We start from the raw sequence: 16,079 nt of genomic DNA, 5'->3' as shown, positions 1-16,079 counted from the left end.
TTCCTGGCGGGGAATAGGGGGTTCGCGCCGGCGCTGAATTCGCCTTGGATAGGACACATCATATGCTTGCGTGATTATGGCTTTGCAGGCTGTTTGTCATTGCTGCTGCCAGCGTCCAGAGCTCAGGTTTTGGGCTCTGGATCAGAGTCTGATGGACGGACACCATGCAAATCTGCCACGCTCGACTGCAGCCATCCGACGTAGACACTGGCGCTGGACACTGCCATTTATGCGATGCCTGACGCTGCCTATTAATAGTTGTTTTCCCATGCAAGAAGGACAGCCGGGAACCGTGGATAGGCGACCGGCTACTTTTATCTTGGGGATTTGCAGGCACCTGACGGGCTGGCACTGTCCCGTCGTCGGACAAGCCCGGACGCCGCGCCCGGGCGGGCTTCTTTGCTGAACCATGGTGATTCTCTTTGTTGGCAAGACAAAACTGCAGACGATGGTGGTCTTCGTAGTTCTAATGAACAATGACTTTTATGTTGTGGTCGCGGTTAGCTTGACTTGACCTGATGCTGTACCGTGTGTCAATTATTCACCATCGCGACGGCGAGCAATTCCTGCAAGCTCTTGATCACAACGGGTGTTGTTGACGATATAAGAATCATTCATTCGCGGTCACAGCAACGGACCGGGGCAACGCGCTTTGCTGCCGTCCAAGTCCGATCTTCAGTTGTCAATCCACTCAAAGCGTTTCAGCGTCCAAGATACCACAGAAAATTATTTGACTTCATCTCGTGACGTCTTGACATTGTCAAGTTCACGTTACTGCCGAATCAGTGCTGATTTACTTACGGTATGCCAATGTCTTCTGCGACGAAGGGCGCTGCGTGTACAGCCTGTACAGTACACCAAGGACGCGGTGGTGCCGTCCAGGTGCCTCTTTCGAGAGTGGCAACGCATCAAGACGGTTGGGTGCGTGGTCAATCAACGGCCAAAGTGATACGTACATTAAGAAGGTGGCCAGTCAACCGTTCGGCCATAATAACTTCATCAACACAACTACGCTCATCATAGACCTCACTGGTGGAAGGCTCCACGGAGGAATGGCTCGCTACGGATGATGCCGCCTACGTTGTTGACGAGCGTACCCGCGTGGTTCTCGACAAAGAGGCAATCAAGCAGGTCCCGCACGTCTTGATCGGAGATGCGGTTGTAGGAAGGTCTCGGAGCCACTGCTTCTTGGGGTGGCACAGCGGACCACACTGGGGTTTTCACGAGCATGGCACCAGGGACGACCGGGTACTGCACCATTCGGGTGGGCAGCCCTTGCGCGATGAAGTGACGCTGCGGCTGCTCGGGGAATGAAAAGCTCTTCAGCATGGGTGGTCCGGCCGTCCGATTGGTCGGTGGGGCGTTGTGCCGCGTTCGTCGGTGCCGTGTCAGGTTTCCAGCCGTGCTGAAGGTCTTGCCGCAGCCTTCGATGTGGCAGGTATGCGGCGTGCCGGCGAGGTGGACCTTGATGTGTCTCATGAGCTTTTCACGACTTGTGAATTCCCGGGAGCAGTACGGTGTCGGACAGTTGAGTTTCTGGACGGAGTGCAGTTTCCGGTGCCGCGCCAGGTTGCCGGAGGTGCTGAATCGCTTGCCGCAGCCTTCAACAGGGCGATGGTGGGGTTGCTCTCCAGTGTGTGTCTTCATGTGCTCGTGTAGCGTGAACTTGCGGTGGAATCGACCGCCGCAGGTCGGGATCGGGCATGCGAACGGCCGATCTTGCGACGGCGGAGCGCGCCGTGACTCAGTCGCCTTTGTCGGCCGGCTCGGCAGGAGATTGCCACCGCTGTTGGGAAGCAGCTTCTTGTTGTTGAGCATGGCTTGCATCGCTGTGTTCAGTGTACAGTGTGCTTCGTGGATGCCGGGCAATTTGAGTTGTAGGCGAGCCAGCGGACAGGGCAACGGCCACCAAAGTGCAAAATGCAGCCTCGTGCAGAGACCGGAGGGTGGATCTCCTCACGGAAGCGAACTCAGGATGGGAAAGCGGCTTCAGCAAAAAACCATGTAGCCCGTGTGTAACTGCATAAGTAGATCTCGAGACGGTCTCAACGAAGCTCTAACTTGCCACTGGACAACATGCAAACACAGCGCAACGTCGTAGACCTCCTTGTTGAGATACCATTGCTAAATTCGATAGAGTGTGCACAGCGGGCTTGTACTCAAAGCAGGATGCTTGGCCCTTTTTCGTTTTCGAGTCACTGCGCGAAGCAGCTAAGCAAACAACTGTATTGTCACCGCTACACTGTATTTAATATCACCCTCGTCGCCCCGTCCACTGCTTCAACACGAACCAATGATGACACTCGTGGCTCGAAATTCAAGGGAAATCTGGTTTTAAAAGAGCTGGAGCTTTGTGGAAGACATGCAGTTGGTACAGTATCTGGTCCCTCAGTCTCGAAACCTGGCGTTGGGTGGATCGCAGTGCAGAGCATCTTCAATCGTTTGGTGGCGCCCTGCACACTCTCCTCTGCGAAACTCGCCATCGCATCAGTCGAAATGAACTTTCATCATCAATAGGGGGTTTCAAAGTTGTCATTAATTAGGATTTTTTTTACGATGGTGAAGGCTCGTCATTTACTCGAAGCAAAGAAGTCACGGCCACGTCGAGTTGGCTACGAAAAGGAGCACAGACCTGGCGGCATTGAGACGCATCGGGTGTTGACCTGAGCATAAATGGTCGGGAGCCGGAGATCGCAACGAGTTCTCGCGGTCCCTTAAGCTCCGCTTGAACTCCCGCGCGCGCGTTGATACAGCGGTTGGACGGCATTTCGGACAACAGTGCAGAATCTTACATGTAAAACGTCGACGTCGCGTACGCTGACACGAAGAAGCAGTTTGCCGAGAAACTGTGCTGCACACTACAGCACACTGTACATGAAGACTACATGATGTACATGTAGTACAGTACATGTATGTACATGAACTCTACTGTACAAGATTCTTTTGTTCACGTTACCGCTGGCTTGTAATCTGCGTACATGTACGAACGGCGCCCCCGGGCCCCCGGGCCGGGGGCGGGGGGGGGGGGGTACAGTTGGACAAGGTTTAAGCGTGAGGTTACATGTACACCTTCAGTGTACTGTACTGTTCTTCGAAAGACCTATATCGTGCAGGCATGTATTTTGAAAGTACATGTATTTGTACATTCATGTAAAAAAAAACAAGTGTACTGAGCGAGAAAGCGTTGTCGAAGATCGCTTTCGGTGTTGCATGCAAATCTCTTGAGTAAAACGGCAGGCTCAAGTCTGAGGTCTCTGCCAAATTGCCAGTCGCGCGTAGAAGTTCCGACAGGAAAATGTCATGTCGATCACCTCGAAGCGACCGTGCATCGCCAGTGCCTTCAGTCGTGCATCGACCGAGAAAAAAGAGGAGAGTTCATTATCTTCTCGGCACAATCCCATCTCTCCAATTCTTCGTGCTCCGGGCCGGAGGAGCCTCCGGCTACAGTCCCACCGGAATTGCATCTCCAAGAGTTGCGGATGTGAACACGGCGTCACGGTGGCTGGCAAATCCAAGCGTTCGTTCAACAAAGCAGCAAGACTGCAACACCGTTAAGAGTTTGCCACTTTCCCGACGTCGTCCATCGAGTCGGCGCCAGTGGTCTGAATATGCTTGGCGTGCTCCATCTTCAGTGTCTGCTCGCGCAATCGAGCGCTATTACGTTTGGCCTGCGTCACCTTGTACAAGACGGTGATGAAGGTGGCCACACAGACCACTCCAGCGATCAAAAGAGCAACGAGGATCGGGGGACCATACAGGTTGTCGCCGTCTTCGTTGCTAGCGGTTTCCGTGCATCGCGGTCCTGTCCACGAGTCCGAAGAGCATTCGCAACGGCCGTCGGAGTTGCACGTACCCGTCGTCACAGCTGAGGATCCGCTAGTCGAGATAGTACAGTCGTCGTCCGACTTGCAGAGCGCCATCCCCGATACCTCCACGACCAGGTTGTCGTCGTCCTGGTAGTCGTCGATGTGGTCCTCAATCCACCGCTTGGTCGGGTGGGAGGACGGGTCGCATCCGTACGCCATCGAAGAGCCTGCAGACACGTCCTGGTACACGCGAATGTAGTCGATTTTCATGAACATCGGAAACGCGTTGCAGATAGCGTTCGTGTTATTGTCCGTGCCGTCGCCGTAGCAGCCGCTCGAGCTTGCGTTCGGCGGTTTGGAGCCCCAGGAACTGGACAACGCAACGTTGAAGATGAAGTACATGGGCTCCTCAACCATCAACTTCTTCGGGTTCATCTGCGTCGTGTCCTGAGGCGGATGGGTGATCGATTCCGACGGGATCTCAAAGATAACCTGTCCTTCCACCTCCCACCGAATGTAACCCGAGGCGCCTGTAACCCACTCCAAAGAGTACGTCACCCAGTCCAGATACGCCGCCATGTGCACTTCCCAATTGGAAGAAATCGCGTCCATTTGGTACGTGAATTCCGATCCAGAGCTCGTGAATCCGCCCGATTCAGTACATTTCGAGCCCGTGTTACCAGCGTTGCACAGATAGGCACCCATGTAGGCGTTCTGCTTGGGGAAGCACGTGCCGTTGCTGTTGACTCCCCAGTGGACTGAGCCGTTGTCTTTGAGTCGTTCACGTCGTACGACGCTGGACACAAATCCATCGTGCACGCGTTCTCCGTGATGCCCTTGGTCACCGACGCGTTGATAGTGGCGAAGCTCTGGACGTCTTCACTCTCTACGTCGCACAGGTTATTGGCGGCGTATCGAAGTCCCTGGTACCACGACTTGTGGCCACGTAGGTTCAAGTAGTATTTGGTCGGGACGTCCTGGTTGTTCGCTCCTTGGGTCGTACAGTCATAGCGGTAGAAACAATACGCCGACGAGTTGTCCGCGATCATGCGGAAGTCGTCGGGCATGCCCGGTCCCACCTGAATCGACGACGAGATAGCTGTGCCTCCTCCCTCGAGAATGTCAATCTCCGGCGCGCCACGACCTTGGTTCGGGTTCATCCCAGAGCCCGGGTCGTCGTCACAGGCGCTGATCCGTTGGTTCTGCGAGTCGAAGATAGTATCGTTGCACTCGTTGTATGAGAACGGCCACATTCGAGCCGTGGAGCCCGTGAAAATGGCGCGACCGAGGTTACCCATCAACCAGATACCGGGCCACGTCGGGTAGTAGTCGATACTAGTTGCACGGACGCTGGTAGACCCGGTTTCAATGTCCGGGTTACCGGAAGCGTTGGTGACGGCGCCGGGCAATTGGGCCCGGACCGTGACGAGGCCTCCTTGGAAACAGAATTTGTTCCACCCCTGCACCATAGCAGATCGATAGTAAAACGTGACGTCCTCGTAGCCAGGGGGCGAGATGTACTCGTTCCAGACTGTGAGGTTCGTCTCGTGGATGTCCGATTCAATGTAAAAGTAGCAGTGACCGTCGTCGTCACACGCTGTTCCTGTCATATTCGGGTAGTAGATTTCCAGAGCTGCGTTCACACCGTCGGGCTTGTCGACAGCCGTCCAGAGATGGTCCTCGCCGGCGTCGAAGCTGCGTCCTTCCTTGTTGAACTCGTCGCTCATGATGAGCGTCCACGTCTCGCCGCGCGACGACTGGTGTGTCTTCGCCTTGCTGGGCGTATCCACGTCCACCCATGGAAGAACGCCCGATTTGGTCTCGTACGACTTGGTGGTGGTGGACGCATAGACAGCAGACGCCACGACCGACAAGACCGTAACGGCGCGTGACATGGCTGAGTGGGTGTATAGTGCCTAATACCTAAATGTAAGTGGACTATCTGCCTGAGGGGGGCCTGCGCTCGCCTGGAGAAACCTAAACTGGCTGAGGATTCCTAGTGAGGAATGGAGACTGCTGCACCATCTCAAGAAGCAAGGAGCTGGCCCCTTACAATTGCGAGGATAAAATGCATAGTCCAGGCGAGAGCGGAAAATCTGGTGGCGCAAAAACCATGTCACACGCACCGAAGCCATGCGGATGCCAAATGCATCGTGTGTGAGGTGAACACTGTTCACTGAACAGTATGGTGGCGTCCACTCAGTGGCACTACTACATGTTGTGGGGGGGCGTTGTGTAGACTGCAAATGGAGGGCAAGTCTATCAAAAAATACCATCCTTTTTTTACTTTTTTCTCTGTAAACTATTTTTTTCAATATCTGCTGAATAACATCTGGGGTCACAACTTCAGTTCACTTTTTTTGGGGTTATAATGAGACAGGCGGAATCAAAGTTCACAAGAAAACAGATTAGAAGGGAAGATCTAAAATTTCTACCACAAAAGATCCTCAAGTCAAGCCATTTCAGCTGCGTGGGTACATGCACTTGGCCTCGCAAAATGACCAAGCCGACTGCCGTTAGCCACGGCCTCCGAGATCATAGGAATCGCATCGGACACTCTTTGCCAAAGTTGTTAGCAAAACTGCTTGAGAAGATCGCAATACGGCATACAGTATCGTCAAAGGCAGAAGAAAACGCCGCCCTTGACGCATACTACATACTAGGTTGGTGCCGTAGTTTTCTCTCCTGTTGCTCTTGGCAGTGCTGAGTCAGCACTGCTGACTTCGCTGATTGATATTAGCGCAGATGTACCCTTCTCGGCCTTGTTCATGATCGACACTTAACATTGACCTCATCGATGCATGCTGTCGGTTTCGGTTGTATTCGCCTTGGGGACAAAACGGTTCTTCTCTCGCTTGCGGTTGAAGATGGCGGTAAATTATTGACTGTGATCCCAACCACCGCCGAAATGACCAGAACTGAAAGATTCAAGGCCGGATCGATCAGCTCGTCATCGGTGCTGCTTCGGGGATCTGTCTGGGAATCGGTGCAGCGGCAGTTCGAGTTGCATGTTCCAGTCAAACCACCGTTGAGTTATCAACGCTGCAGTCGTCGATACGGTCTTCGATCCATTAGCTTTGTTGACTGAGACGAATGATCGCAAACCGATCGGCATAGCTGTGTTTTCAGACATATTCCGGTATCCATCGAGAGTGAGTCGCAAATGACATTGCTGGTTGAGCTCGAGTCATCACTTCGACAGCTTCCTGAGCCGGCGTTGGGAGGAACCCCAGGAGGTAGCGAGAGAGAGCGACAGTGACAATATTGGCTCCTCAAGTTGAAGGTCATGGTTGAGCCTCAACCATGACCTTCATCAGGCTCATCTGCGCTGTGACCTGAGGTGGCATGATTAAAGCCTCTGCTTCGAATGTATTCGAAGTCACCAATGTCCTGTGCGTGACCCAATCCAAGTACGACGCCACCTGCGCTTCCCAATTCAACGATAATGCGTCTGTCTGGTATGTAAACTCAGACCCTACGCTCGTTGGGGTCACTGGGGAAGCGATCGAGCTGATATCCGTACCGTTACTATTGAACCTGAAGTCCCCGTTCACAAGTCATCGTACGCGTTTTTACCGCAATCACTTTATCCCAGGACGCTTGATCGTCGCGTAGTTCTGAAGAAGTGAACACGCTTTTTAAAACTTTGTTTAATAATAAAAACCAACCTTGTTATTGGCTAATATGCTGACGCATTTTACTGGCTAAAACAGTGTAGTTTATTTGTTTGCCCACAGTTTGCAACATGGTGGGGCCTACGTGCAAGCAATGCGAGGCCAATATTGACCTGCTTCTGCTAAGCCCGCAGCAGTCCACGACGGACCCACGGGCTCTCTGCACCTGCTGCGGGGAGCTGCAATACGGATATGCGTTCCGTTCAATCAGCGGGCGCGACATTACGCGACGCTGTATTGCCTGCGAGAACGGACCAAAAGTGACTGAGTTCTGGAGAGAAAAGGCCCCACCACCGGATCCAGCGGAGGTGTGCCGCCAGGATAGTCTGGAAAAGATTAAAAAGAACAAGAAGAAGAAGAGCAGCCGCCCTCGCAAGTTGACCGCTCGAAACGCCAAGTACATCGAGCAAAAGAAGCAGCAAAAGCACAAGTAATTTGGAAATATACCTTTGTAGGCCCCCGCTACCCTACCCATTTATTTACTTTGTATTTTGTAATTGACGGATATCGTGAGGCTTAGTGTCACGCGTATAGTAAAATGATCATGGCGCTGCTAGTAGCTTTGCACTCAGTACTGACACAAAGCTACATTCCACGGGAAAAACACCAGTGTACCGCTTTGGTGTTTGATCTCTACAGTCGATCGCTCAGCCTTGAGCCTACCACCTTACTCATTTGTGACAGAGTTCGTGGAGACTCTGGTGGTAAAATAACCCCGTCTCATCCGTATTATAGATGTCTTTGAGGGCGTACAAGTCGGTCATTTTGCGCATTTCAGCGCGTCAACCTGTAGCAGCGCTCACAGTAACGGATCCAGCTTCTACTTGCTTACAGCGGCATCGAATTTCATGGCGCTTTCTAAAGAGATATCCCCAGCTCTTCGATAAACCAGGCCTCTTTTGCTGCGGAAGGTGTTTTAAGTGCTCGTCCACGAAGCGCCTGGCACGGTACATTAGACTGTAGTCGGTCAGCTACTTGATAGCTACCGCCACCTTGTCGAGCTCCGCAGTAAGCGCGCGGTCGAGTGCATCTACTACAGGATTGACCGTCGTTTTGTATTAATAGGTATCCTTGAGCAGGCTTCGCAGTGCGGCTTCTTGCCAAAGGATGTTGTAGATAACTCACTGTGACGGAGGGTGCGGAAGATCAAAAGCTGGTGTAGTCCATAGTGCTAAGTCCTCAATTTATTTCTTTTTATAATTTGGCCTCTCGATAGATCTCAATCTTCTGTCCGTGTGTCAGACGCACATACTCGTTTAATTTCGTGGTATTGATCTTGGGCTGCGAAGGCATCGGGCGTTAAAGGAAATGGAGACCTGCCATGTGGGTCGAGCGCTGCACTGCAATATATAATGTCTCTCACAGCCTTTCTTACTTCCATCTAGCAGCGATTTCGTGTACACGGTCTTTCTGTCGACGTCACTTCCCTGCAATAATCACCTGATTCTGCACAAACATGATCATGCACGCACCATCCACTTAGGATTTGGACAATGCCTGCAGGATGTAAGAGCGGACGTAGGTGCGGATTTGGCGGGGAGACCTGTATAGTATTTGAGCGAGCACTTATCCGAGATTACGCGTGACGAATTCCTTGAACTATACATCGATACGAGCACGTGTGCCGTAATGCAGACCATTCAGGTGGGCGCTTTAGGTCGATGTATATGTACGTTTAATGAAACCATACGCAATACTGCACTTACATGTCCTATCCGGAATGATAGATAAATGAGCGTGGTCTAGTCACCCATGGCTATAAGGATACCCGTCCTACGCTTAGCTATCGTGCTGACTACTGCTTACAAACTCCTGGTCAGCTTGCCTGTGCCCCACTACGGTGAGGTCTGTGCCTACTTATTAAGCGCTTGGCTGTGTAGTCGGCAAGCCAGCCCGACGATGCAAAAATACTGAGGAAGCGACTGTGACCCCATGCAAAGATTTAGGTTATCGCGAGAGCGTGGCGTCTATCCCAGTGAGGCCCTTACGAGACGAACTATGCGTGGACATATCCAATAGCACGCCGAGCTAATAAGTAGCAGGGGAAGGACTACACGTAATGTGCTCGGGCTGCTATTCTTTTAGTATCTAAGCATCGCTACTATCTGACAGATTACCTACAGCTGCGTGGTTTTGTACATACCTCATACGTAGCTGAACCAGCTAGCGTCACTCGGAACGTTAGTAGCTATGCAACCATGTCGGTCGGTACGTCAAGTATTCAAGTAAGTCAGTCAGTAAGTCAATGACGGGAAGCTTATCATACCAGGGCTAAAAGGCGGGGCTATTTTTAATGATAATCTGATAATTAAGCCGAGGCACCGAACATCAAACACTTACCCTAAGACACGGATATGAAGAAGAACTCGGCGGAGCCGTTGGTAGACAAGGTATTGGTGTTTGTGATGATCACCGGCAATTAGTTGCGGTCCTAAACGATACTACGCAGGCGGAGATAATACTATAACAGATCGTCGCAACAAACGAAATGGTAGCAAAACGCCTCACGACAATACGAAGTAGTACTACCTATATTTTAATTCGCCCGATGGCGTGGCGGAGCCAACATGTTTGAGTAGGCTCGCTTAGCTTATCTGGAATTTCTCCTCAAATTCTGCTGAACGAAGTGTCACAATAATACCAAACTGACATGTCTTGAGGGAGCGCGTCCTCGTCGGGGGAGTCGTGCAAGGTTCGTGTCAAGAGTGACACCAAGTGCAATGATGGATGACAGTCAAAGTAAGGAGCAGCATTAGTGATGAAGAGTGTGGATTGACACTTCAGGGAGGAGGGGTGTCACCTCTCGGGTAGCTCTCGGTACAACAAGACGGGGTGTCATGCTTAGGAGCGCGTCGGACCTCGAACGCGTTTCGCTTTAGTTGGCCGGGTTCGCATTAATATTTGCGGAGTAGGGGACACTAACTACTTTTTACAAGCGTCGCTTCTACATTTTTAAAATCTCCACCGCGCGTGAGTCCTCGGCCGACGGCCTCGCATCGGAAATATTCAACTTCCTCCTTCTTTCTTTCGGCGTGAAGATACTACGATCTGAGGTGATACGCGCTGCGGCAGGCGGTTCAAAATTGGCAACGTTCTGAGACGACCCTGTTCATCTCTGTCTCGTGATAGGAGCATAAATGAAACAGCCCATCTTCTGAACAAAAGCAATTTCACATTGATTTTCCATCGTGTCCACTTTACTATGACGATCGACAACATCCATCGGCGCTCAATCTGCCACGCGGGTTTCTAGTTGAAACAGCCGGTTGTCACACATACACAGCTCAATATGGTGCTGTCAAGTGTGCCATCGAGGGAAGCGATTAAGATTGCTGAAGGTCGAGAGGTGGTGGGTGAGGCCGAAAATGTGAGCACTAAGAATACTAGCGGTATTGTGTTACTGACTAAAGTCTGACTTCAACACTAAGAATATTGTGTACATAGTCTTTCGAAACACGTATTTGGTAGGACATGGTATTCAGACATTTGTACAGTAGCTTTGTTTTGAGTAAGAATTTTCGCAGCGCAGCGGAGACAGCGAGCCCTCACTTCGCCGACCAACCATGCTTTAGCCAGGCGCCTCGAGCGCTTGTGTCCGATGTATCAGAGAAACGACTGTTACCGTCTGTAGACCAGGACACATCAAGCAGCACAGATATGTCGATCGGTTGCGATCCTACTTCTCGCCCGACCAAACTTTGGATCAAGAGCAATATTCGATGAGTTCATAGACACTGATAGCCAATTAGATAGTGTGTTCTGGAAGAACTCAGATGACGACTGCACAGTGGACACCTCGTCAGTCATCACTGGCACATGCAACTCGAACGATGGCTGCGAATGTGCCTCCGACTCCTCGATGTACGGAGGTGACTAGCGTTAGCAACGACGACACTTTTTTCAGCCCGCCGTTTTTTTGTCTCGATTATTGTTGCCGCTGTCGTCACCGGCGTCGGAGTGTGCGTCATTTTGTACCTGCGCTCGCAGGTAAGACATATGAGTCTTAAGATTTGTTCGAGAAGAAGCTATACAACGCCCTATCCAAGATCTCCAATATCAGCGCCAAACTCGTAGAACTCCTCAGCAACGCGAGTAGCAACAAGTCAGACTACACCGCCATCTTCGTTTAGGCTTAGTAGTATTGTGCGTTCTACTCAAATTTTTCGTGCGCGGCTCTTTGATTGAACGTGTGCGCAATAGCCCAAAGTTGTTACAGACTTGGTTTGAGTTAACATTTCACTTAAGTGCGATATAGGCCGTTGGTAAATAATAGAAATTCTGTTTGCGAGCGACTCATTGAATAGAAGGTCGGAATTCACAATATTGTGAGTTTCATTTGAATTTGTGAGAATGGCCTGAATCGAATCGCTATAGCGAAGGATTTCAAATCGATTCAGTCGATATTTAACCAATCAGAAGTCACTAATTGAGCTTCTCGGCCACACATAACGCAGACAGCACGATGGCAAGCATTCAGCAGGCGATCAATGGGCGACAAACACCATCATGCACGCCGTCTACTGCTACTTCTACCTGGGCTTGTCGAAGGGGCGGTTGGCGACGATCTACAACAAGAAAATTAATACCATCTCGAGCTGGATTCAACGCTTCGAGCCCGACAGCGACTACCAGCGACGCTCTACAAATCAGAATGGCCAGCTCACTACTTTGCAGCGACAGTGGCTGCTGGACTTCTACACGAGGCAACCGGTTGCGTTTCTCGATGAAGCAAAGGCTGCGTTTGAGCGCAAATCCACACGCTTCATTTCGATCTCAACGGTGTGGAGGACACTGTGGCAGCATGGGCTTACATTGAAGGCTTTAGAACGGCGAGCGATGAACATTAAGACCAGCGATTTAATACGCTTCACGTTGGAGCTGAGCTTATATAAGTGGTGCCAAAGGGACATCTAGTTCCTTGATGAATTTAGCTTCGACGACAGGGGCATGCTGCGCTCGCGTGGCTACTGCTTGAAGGGAAAGAAGCTTGTCTTTCGTGGCGAGTTCAATCGAAAGGCACGGGTTTCGCTGCTTTGTTTCATCTCTGTGGATGGCCTCGTCGAAACTTTTCACGCGGATGGGACGTTGGACCGTTCCAAGCTCGTTTAGTGCTGCCGTGCACATGCGCATTCAGGAAAGACTGTGCGCCAGTACCCCGGAAGCGGCTCTGTGGGGATCCTGGACGGTGCCCAGATTCATTGCCACCCTAATATCGTCTACTACCTGCTGTCACGGGGGATTATACCCATCTTTCTTCCGGTATATTGTCTATTTTACAAACCCATTGAATACCTTTTTTGTCTGATCAAAAAGGCGTTCAAGCGGCTGTTCGTCGAGAGATCCTAGCAAATCCAGCCGTACTTATTGCGAATGTGCTCCAGCAGCTCCAAGATTTCGACATGACCAAGATTTTCGAGCACGGTGGGTGTAGTATAACTGGTGAGTTTGACTCTACATATACCCTGAGGGGTGAGTACGTGAGCACATCGCAAGCTGAGCGATTCGTCAAGAACGAATTGCTCGAGGTTTTGGAACGTGGTGATCCTGATTATGACGACGAGTGTTCGAGTGATGAAGGGTGATTTAATGTGGTAGCGTATCGTTTGAGCTTCTTACGGATAATGTATCAGTTATGTTAGTTGTGGTCGACGCCCCCTTGATTCGGAATGTCGGCCAATGCGGCTGTGGACTTTGTACTATCTGGTTGTATCACCACATCCTAACCCAATGCCTCGATCACTCTAAATGATTCTCCAGTATTTGGTTCATGGACACGATTAGTTTGAAGTACTTGGGCGGTCTGCTTAAAGTGGTTGTTCTTTGCCTGTATGCCTTGCACGACCTTCTTTGCCATATTTACGCTGCGCTGCACACGCTGTAAGTGTTGGTCACCTGTGTTCGACGCAGGCCTGAGCTGAGTTACCAGATTTGGAGGTAGGCCCTTCGCAATTTCTCGCTCGTGTTGAGGCCTTAGTTTTTTTAGAGCGAGGAAGCCCACAGACGCCACGACATGTCTTGAGCTGTGAATGTACGACCCCATTTCTCCGTCAGTCAAGTGATCATGAGCTGGTGGAGCTCTTCTGTCACAGGAGTGGCGGCTAGACCAATGCACTGGTCTGCGAAGTCTGCGAGCTGGCCAACGCTATATATCTTGTTTTCGTACTTGTAAGCAAAGAGCAAGTCGGATTCGTGCTGGTTTTTCACCAAGTATCGGCGATCTTTCGAGCTTGTCCACAGATCCAGCATTTTTGTGTTCATCCTCATAGAAGTGTACTTTTCGAACATCTCAATTGCTGGGTCCTGTTCATCAACTGTCCAGGCTGGTGGAGCTCCAATCAGAGCGAATAATGGCTTTAACTCGCGGTAGATGACGTTCCAAAGCTTGGTCTTCACCTCATCTAATGTTTCGCCTTGAACTCTGTGTGTACCCATCCGTCCTGACGATGACAGAAGCTGGATGACCGTCTTCTTTAAGCGTACATCGACGAAGAGTTTGATCAACGGATCGTGCGAGGTAATTTCCCTCGCTGCTGTTCAAGACGTGGGCTTCGTCTTTGGCATGACGAGGAACGAGGACTGGGACCTCGCGCAGCATGGGCTTGGTTGGGCGTGCTATCATCGTGCGAAACGCGTCGAGGGGAGCTGCGCTGGGTTGGTGTTGCTAGGCTCATCGAGCTCCGGAGTGAAGCGCAGGCGGCGGCTTATGATTGGTTAAAAGCCTGCTGCAACCGATTCGGAAAACTCCGAGTAGGTTCTACAAATTTGGCTGAAAACAACAATTTATTTCTTTGTTATAAATCAAATTTTGCGTTGAAGTGAAATGTATCCATTACCCATCGTTCGTCATGTTTTCCATGTTGAACCTCTTGTATTTCATGTTGCCTTTCTCACATTGATGACCCCAGAATCAGTCATCTTGCCATTAGATCGTCATTATCTTGGCACCATGGCAACTCCAAACCGCTTTGTAGCGGGGCCATCTTTCTACAACTACGACATGTACGGTGGATTACGTTCCGGCGGCCTAGTGCGGTTCTTCTCGTCCGAGTTCGTGGGTCTCGTGGCCGCCACGTTCACGTCCGCGTTCGTCTACATCGGCGCTCGCTACGGTCTATTGCCCATGGTTAGCAGCAAGTTGCAGCTCAGCGAGGACCAGACCGAGGCCATGGATCGATTGGTGGAGGTACCCGCTGCCATGGCCTTCTTTGTGGGGCTCTATGCCGACGCAGTGCCGCTCTGGGGCTCGAGACGCAAGTCGTACATGGTGTTGGGCATGACGTTCAGTCTGCTGTGCTTGGCTCTGATTGGCCTTGGCTGTCTCTTCGCGGAGGACTTGGACAGCGCTATGGGCAGCAGCTTTAGCTACATCATGATGCTGCTGATGGGCGGCGTGAGCTTCGGCTCCATGATCAACTTCTGTTCGGTACACACAGCAGTCGTGACGCTCTCCCAACGCGAAAGTCTCGAGAGAAGAGGCGTGTTCCAGGCCGACTACTTGATCATGAGAGCCACAGGACAAATCTCGGCCCGACTGCTCGTGTATTTGATCCAGAATGTTGTGGAGAAACTCGAGATTTCGCTGATCTTGTTGGTCTTGATGCCGTTATCTGTGACGACGATTGTTATGGTCATAGGCGGCCTTGACGAGCCGCCAGCGTATCGGAAAGAAAGTTTGCGATGCAAGTGCGAAAGCTACTGGAAACTCACCAAGCAGAAGGCGGTGTGGAAGATCCTGGTGGTGATTGCGAGCTTCGCCTTCTTCCTCAACTTTGCCTTCCCAGTGGTGACGAATGCGCTAAGACAATGGACTGCCACGACGGATAGCGCATCAGCGCTACTCAGCAGCAGCGTGAACGACTTGGTCATGATACTGACCGTGTTGATCTGGCGATGGAGACTCCGTAACATGCTGTGGAAGAGGTTTTTCGCCTTAGCACCGGTACTGACCATCATTCCTCAAATTGTATTGGCCATTTTGGTTATCCCAGCGCTGTATCGAAGTTCAGCCGTCTATATTGTCCTGACTGGATTAGGTGGAGTGTCTTCGGGCATCATGGCGCTGGCTCTGCTAGTTCCAGTCACCGAGATCATCGAAGAAGGCTCGGAAGGGGGCGTCGTCGGCCTCGCGCTGTCGTTCAACACCATCTTCAAGGTCTTCGCTGGCACACTACTCACAACGATCCAGCGGGCATCGTACTTCCCGTCCAGCGACGAAGAAGACACGACGCATCGACGTTGGTCCATCGCTATCCTCGAACTCGTCACGTGCTGCATCAACAGTTTAGCCTTCGCCGTCATCCCCATCTTGCCGCTCCAGAAGCTGGACGCACAGCTCGTGCGCATGTACGGAGGCTTCACTGACCACGCCAGCGCTCTCATCGCCGCCGCCTTCCTCACGTCGCTCGCCTACTGCGTCGCGTACAACATCTACATCTTCAGCGTCGCCATCAACTGAGACAGTCCACGTCGAAGACGCTGAGGGCTGCACGAGACATGTATTGTCATCCAAACTTTGACTCCAAAGCTCGCCTAAAGTACATGTAGGCGTCATTGCCATGGACAATGGCTGCAAAATGATCACCGCAATTTCCAGCGTTCC

General features: G+C 51.5%; 4 protein-coding genes across 4 annotated transcripts; 1 reads left to right on the top strand and 3 right to left on the bottom strand.

Annotated features, from left to right (window-relative positions):
• Window positions 1–1,026: 1,026 nt before the first annotated feature.
• Window positions 1,027–1,856, bottom strand: PITG_10767 (uncharacterized protein; the record flags this gene model as incomplete). The annotated part of the gene is made up of 1 exon (XM_002901552.1): window positions 1,027–1,856. The coding sequence occupies one exon, from the start codon at window positions 1,825–1,827 to the stop codon at window positions 1,027–1,029; it is 801 nt and encodes a 266-aa protein (XP_002901598.1).
• A 695-nt stretch (window positions 1,857–2,551) lies between these two features.
• Window positions 2,552–2,767, bottom strand: PITG_10766 (uncharacterized protein; the record flags this gene model as incomplete). Its single annotated transcript, XM_002901551.1, has 1 exon — window positions 2,552–2,767. One exon carries the CDS (start codon window positions 2,765–2,767, stop codon window positions 2,552–2,554), a length of 216 nt encoding a protein of 71 aa, XP_002901597.1.
• Window positions 2,768–3,551: 784 nt separating this feature from the next.
• On the bottom strand, window positions 3,552–5,740 carry PITG_10765 (beta-glucan synthesis-associated protein, putative; the record flags this gene model as incomplete). Its single annotated transcript, XM_002901550.1, has 2 exons — window positions 3,552–4,564; window positions 4,609–5,740. The coding sequence occupies 2 exons, from the start codon at window positions 5,699–5,701 to the stop codon at window positions 3,552–3,554; spliced, it is 2,106 nt and encodes a 701-aa protein (XP_002901596.1).
• Window positions 5,741–14,426: 8,686 nt separating this feature from the next.
• PITG_10764 (uncharacterized protein) lies at window positions 14,427–15,935 on the top strand (the record flags this gene model as incomplete). The annotated part of the gene is made up of 1 exon (XM_002901549.1): window positions 14,427–15,935. The coding sequence occupies one exon, from the start codon at window positions 14,427–14,429 to the stop codon at window positions 15,933–15,935; it is 1,509 nt and encodes a 502-aa protein (XP_002901595.1).
• Between the last annotated feature and the right edge of the window lie 144 nt (window positions 15,936–16,079).

The sequence above is a fragment of the Phytophthora infestans genome, genomic scaffold, assembly GCF_000142945.1.
Source record: "Phytophthora infestans T30-4 supercont1.20 genomic scaffold, whole genome shotgun sequence".
NCBI lineage: Eukaryota > Oomycota > Peronosporomycetes > Peronosporales > Peronosporaceae > Phytophthora > Phytophthora infestans.
This window is presented reverse-complemented; position numbering and strand designations above follow the sequence as displayed.